We start from the raw sequence: 6,184 nt of genomic DNA, 5'->3' as shown, positions 1-6,184 counted from the left end.
AGACAACCACAGCTGGAGTAAAAAAAACGAGCTGTCCTGGTTTAACTCTCAGCTAATAAATACTCCCCCAAATAAAACAGCTGGGAGCAGAGGAGTGGTGGCCAGATGCCCTATCAGGAGAGATGGGCCGCTTAATACACACCACTTGTGTCATCATTACTTGCCATTTAACCGCATTTACAGCACCCTAATTGCTGAGATGATCTACCCTCAGTCAATGTTTGCAAAGCCTGAGGAAACATGCTTCAGTGCTTTTTTAAATTTCAAAAACACACACTTGCTTCTATTGTCTTTCCAAAATACACATACATATTATACTGTATGTTGCTCGAAAATAAAAGTGCAAGGCTGTAGTGCACATTTCAGTGCTTTTGGCACATAGGGAGGGAGACAAATGTAAGCACATGAGTGACCAGCTCAGAGGGTCTTTGCTACAGTAACACCTTTATGAAACATTTGCTTTTACTTAGACTGTTTCCCATTGAGGTGCACACTATTATCTGCTTGATTTGGTTTAACAGTCATTAATTCTGACGGGTGCTGACATACTGAAAGACTTAACAGATTCCAGTTAAAGGAAATATAAATAAAAGTGAGAGAGGTATGGAGAACAAAAGATAAATAAGTGCCAAAATTCTACACATCACATTTAAATGTTGGCTAATTGAATCAGAAGTTTGAAGCACGTACCTGGCGAGCGTGGCTTTTTCTTTGTTAGCCTGGCCAACAGTGATCTTACGCAGAAATCGGTCATTGGTATCAACAACTATTTGAAAGAGGAAAACAGGATCTACAATTAATAGGAAGCATAGCTTTCAAGCCATAAAGGGAATACTGTAAAAGCACCATATAAGTAGTCAACCTGATGGGTGAACTATTAATAATTCATATGGAGGAATGAGAGTGAAGTATGAAGAACAAAGCTTCTCAATGAATAAACTGTTTAATAGCATTAAAAAACTGTTTTACATTTGTGTCATATAGGTTGACAAAATGACAATTCTTATTTCTGGGTGATTCTATTGTATTGCAATAGAAACATTTCAAGAAGCAATTTATTTAATTTTTTTCGTGAGGTTGAGATAACATCACATTGGCTGGCTCCAAGTGTAACAGAGTTGTGTTTGAAGACAATGGCTGGAGAGAATCACATCATGAGGGAACTCAGCTGGATGCTAAGTGCTACAAGCGGAACAGATTTTGCAGTCACCGCTGAGGAGATGTATGAGGCAATCTAATGAATCCCAAAAACCAATGACCTAAAGAGACCCAGAGGGATGGACGCCAGGCAAAACCATAACCTTGAAATAAGTATGCATTCCTCAAACACTTTTTGCATTTGTGTTTTTTCTTTCTTGCAGCCTGGCTGAATGTAGGAGGGTGCAGTATTTGAGACACAAACACTCCCTAAACAACTCCCTAAGGGCCAGGACGTTTGAAGGGAAATAATTCAACCCTCTGGTATTCTCGCATAGAAAAGACAGAACAATTACTTTAAGCCTAATTTTAAACAATACAACAGTGGTTTAGTCTGCTTTGTGGCTGTCTCTCGTATTCCACTTGTGTATCTGTTTCAATTCAGCCGTCTGTGAGAACACAGTGTACATGAAATACAACACAACATACAGCACAGCCAAAACGTTTCATCTGAAGAGTGATTAATAAACAAGGATCTCAGGATATCATTCACAATGATATCTTCCCACAATAAACCATGGGAAACGTTAATGGTTTAAACATTACATTAATGAACGTCACTTTGAGAAAGTAGTACAGATAGTCAGACCTTCTCAGACACACACAGATTCGCATTCGCAGCAGGACAGAGATGTAAAACTGTTCTTAATCTTCCAGGCCCCTCATCTGTGCGTGCACTTTTGAACCGACAGAGTAAATATCCCATCAGTCACTGAAGCACTATCTTCAACAGATGTTCCCAGGCGGCCAAGAGTAAAACGGGAAACACCCCAATCCAGCTGAATCTCATCCTCCAGTGATCGCAGCTATCAGACGGCACTGCGCCATAACCAAAAGCAGAAGGTCTACATTTGGCATGCCTTCCAGGTGCGAAGAGTAGACTCATTATTGCATGGGTTCAAGAGGGACTAGTTCGCCAAAATTGCTCTCAGATGTAATGACATGGCTAGTTTATGGTGCTTTCCCATTAGCAGATTCAAACAGAAGAGTCAAATGTGGCAATAGCATTCCAGTGTGTCACCATCCTGCATGCTTCAGCTCACTGTCTTATGCATCACATATCCTGTACCACAATCTCTTAATCTCTTTCTGTTACTCATCAGGCACTGAGGGATTCTTGTAAGCATGTACCACATGCACAGGGGTAGGCAAGTTTGGTCCTAGAGAGCCGCAGTCCTGCAAAGTTCAGCTCCAACCCTGGAAAAACCCCTCACCTGCCTGTAGCCGTAGCAATCCTGAAGACATTGAAGAGCTTGTTCAGGTGTGTTTGATTAGGGTTGAAGCTGAACTCTGCAGGACTGCGGCTCTCTAGGACCGAACTTGTCTACCTCTGCACATGCAGAACAGTAAAGCAATCTACACTGCTCGAGCTCCTACCTCTCTGCCATGTGACCTTCTCAGGGTCAAGGTCAAGACGGACAAATGCCCTGACCTCTTCTGGTGTGAGGTCACTGGGGTCAGATTTGTTTATTCCAAGACGCTGAAAACATAGGTGATGAAGAGAAAGACACAAGTGCACGGATTATTATGATGAAAAAGCTGTTGGTTCATATGAAACAAACCTACTATCAAAACATTTCCATTACTGCGGTTAGTTTTGGCCTTGACTCAGAAGAATTTAGGAGAATTTTCCCAAATTGCAAATATTTACAGTCATAAAAACCTTTCAGACTATCTTTTTAATTAGATTTCTCTCTGAATCACTGGCTGTCGCTTTTATTTACCAGCTTTGCCTTTCCAAAATTCAAGTCAACCCAGTCTGTCCCTGAGCGAAGATAAACAGTTTGTGTTTAGAGGAGTCTCTCAGCTTGTCTGTGTCACAGCCAACATAACACAACACTTGACTTGTTGTCAAACAAAAAGAGTGAAACTCGTGAAGTGAATTACAGCCTTTAACAAAGACTTGCTAAATTTCACAGTAGCTGTATGAGGACCCCTGTTGGTTATGTGATGTACTGCTTCCAAATTACTACACATCCTAGTGCAGATCTTCTCAGCATTTATTACCTCCCTGCTGTCCACAATGTGAGATTTTTTTATTTTTTATTTTCAGATATTTTAAGAGGTGAATGTTCTTCAGGGATCCCATTTACTGGATAAGTCTTAAATATGAGGAAAATTATGTTGTTTGGCTTCCTATAAATTGGGCACCAAAATACTTTTCCAGGTCTAAAAATCACACATTTAAAATTTGGCTTTCAAAGAACATTACAGCCTTAGCTCTTCATTGAAAAAACGGGGATGAATAAAGCATAGCAGTTCAGTCAGTGTACTTTTTGAGTGCATGCATTACTCCGGGATATTGGTTTGTTTTGACTCAGAGGGAGTGTCAGCCACATTAAAAAAGTGAACAGCTTAAGTCATTTGTGGATTAATGCGTATTAGAGATGCGAACCGTTTAAAACGATTCAGTTCGATTTGGTGAACTGAATGATTCGTTCACGAACCGGATGTCCAGACTGCTTTGTTTTGAACCCTCTCTCACAATAGACACGGAAGAGAAGACAATGCTGAATAAAGTCGTCGTTTTTGCCATTTTTGGACCAAAATGTATTTTCGATGCTTCAAAAAATTCCAACGGACCCTCTGATGTCACATGGACTACTTTGATGATGTTTATCTTACCTTTCTGGACACGGACAGTATACCGTACACACAGCTTCAATGGAGGGACTGAGAGCTCTCGGACTAAATCTAAAATATCTTAAACTGTGTTCCGAAGATAAAAGGAGGCCTTACATGTTTGGAACAGCATAAGGGTGAGTTATTAATGACATAATTTTCATTTTTGGGCGAACTAACCCTTTAAGTCATCCTGAAGCCCCCTTGGTAGTTTGCTGAGAACCACTGCCCTAATAACTTTTGTGTCAAATGATGATGGTATTAACAAGCAATGAAAGTTAAAAAGGTGTTTGTCCACTCACTTGTAGGCGAGTCATTTGTATAGGAGAGAAACATCTCATGCCATTAACAGACGGCACTAGTCTTCTGTACAGGGCCTACAAGACACAAAAACAACTTAGAGCTGAACACTTAAAGCATTAGGAAGTGATATATGCAAGTATATAAGAAGTATAAAATCAGGAAGAATACTATTTAATGACACGCTAACTATTGATGAATCATAATATTAAATCGCAGGGAGACTGCTCTGTGTGAAATCAAAAGATTATGATTGGAGTTGTTTACCTTGTCTGATTGAGTAGCTTCATGGAGAATGCGGGCATCGATAGCTGCCGCCACTAGATTATTGGCTGCGGTTATAGCGTGGATGTCTCCTGTGAGGTGGAGATTAAACTGAATGGAAAAAAATCAAGTGAGAGTGAGTAAGCTGTTATCTGTAGCTTCTGATAAAGACATTATCTGCTCTCACACATACATGTTCAGTGTAGATGTCCAAAAGTCTGAGATAACAGCAATATGGCATTAAAAACATAATAGAAAACTAGAAAATAGAAAGTCTAATTATTATTTGCTGTTACTTGGAAGTATCATATAAAGACAAATTCTGAATAAGGTTATTTTTCCATTCGAATTAAAAACAAAATGATATACTGATATGTATTGGTAATGAAAAAAATCAATTAGAAAATTCACAAAACCAAAGTATTTTCACTAGTGGTCTTGGAGTTTTGGATATTGTGCTTTATTTTACTTGGTCTCAGTGGCTGAGTGTGTTTTTTTAAGGGCTGTCATCAGTTGTGGCACACTAGGGAAAGGGCTTTGTGATAGCGAGAGACAGGATGTCTGTAGTCACTCACCTCCTCCATAGGAATGACCTGCGCATATCCCCCACCCGCCGCTCCTCCTGCAGGGAGACGAAATAATGAAGAGGGCTGACAAACACACAGCAATGAAAACACAAGACAATACGTCTGATAAAGCCAGACATGAGCTTGATCCAACATCTAGTCAACTGCCTAAATGGACAGTATCCTAAGTATTATAAAACATTTGTGACTGATCTGAAACTCTACATATAAATAGATATAAAAATCTGCATTTATATAAATAAATACATATATAAATAAATTGCAATTATAATAAAATTACATTATGAATTGATTTTAAAATTACTATATATATATATATATATATATATATATATATATATATATATATATATATATATATATATATATATATATATATATATATATATATATATAAACACAACATATATTTTTATTTGTATATTTACAATAAATTCTAATTACATTTAATTTAAATAATTAACTGCATTTAATTTAATTTTTTCGATATTGATAAAATACATTTCTCTACTTTTCCACCTAGATTTATTTGTTTTTCTGAACTCATTGCAGGGCATTTTGGGATTGCCTACTACACAAAGGACAAGTTACAGTGCCTTAAAATAAGTGTTTAGATCTTACAAAGTTGTATAATTATAATTCCTACATTTTGGAGCTACCTTCAGGAAGTACATCTGTGATACTTTGACATGTTGTTACTTTACTTATTGTTTTCTATATACTACAATATCAAGCAAACTCACAAAAACACACCTTTGACACCAAACGTTGGACCCTGGGAAGGCTGTCGCAGGCAAGCAAAAGAGTTGAGCTTAAGATGAGTGCAGAGGGCCTGGACAAGACCTATGGTCACTGTACTCTTCCCCTCACCCAGAGGAGTGGGTGTTATACTGAAAAACAAAGGCCGAAAACATTATCAACACATGCTTTCCCACATTTAAGCGAGAGGGTTGTGACTATACACCTATTCATCCTTCTGCCTTTCTCTTTTCACTTTCCCTCTGATCTCACTACATTAGGCTGCTGGCAAACCCTCTCCCCATCAGCATCCTGCCTCTCTCTCAGCTCTTTTGGCAGCGCAGTAAAGGCATGCCAGTGGCTGACAGTAATTGAGTAGGCTGGGTGGGGAGGGCAGTGCTGCTTCACTGTGTCTGTAGGCAGAACAAAGAGCGGGACATAAAGAAGGAGTTAAGGAGAGGGAAGGGGCTGCTGAT

At 38.8% G+C, this 6,184-nt stretch overlaps 1 protein-coding gene across 1 annotated transcript; it reads right to left on the bottom strand.

Annotated features, from left to right (window-relative positions):
- Positions 1-514: 514 nt before the first annotated feature.
- LOC113037929 (monofunctional C1-tetrahydrofolate synthase, mitochondrial-like) lies at positions 515-5,883 on the bottom strand (the record flags this gene model as incomplete). The annotated part of the gene is made up of 7 exons (XM_026195245.1): positions 515-548; positions 691-766; positions 2,575-2,677; positions 4,122-4,196; positions 4,387-4,494; positions 4,959-5,005; positions 5,724-5,883. Coding segments are annotated over 7 exons (603 nt in total), but the record flags the coding sequence as incomplete, so codon positions are not given.
- Positions 5,884-6,184: the final 301 nt, after the last annotated feature.

Source organism: Carassius auratus, chromosome 20 (assembly GCF_003368295.1).
Source record: "Carassius auratus strain Wakin chromosome 20, ASM336829v1, whole genome shotgun sequence".
Classification (NCBI taxonomy): Eukaryota; Metazoa; Chordata; class Actinopteri; order Cypriniformes; family Cyprinidae; genus Carassius; species Carassius auratus.
This window is presented reverse-complemented; position numbering and strand designations above follow the sequence as displayed.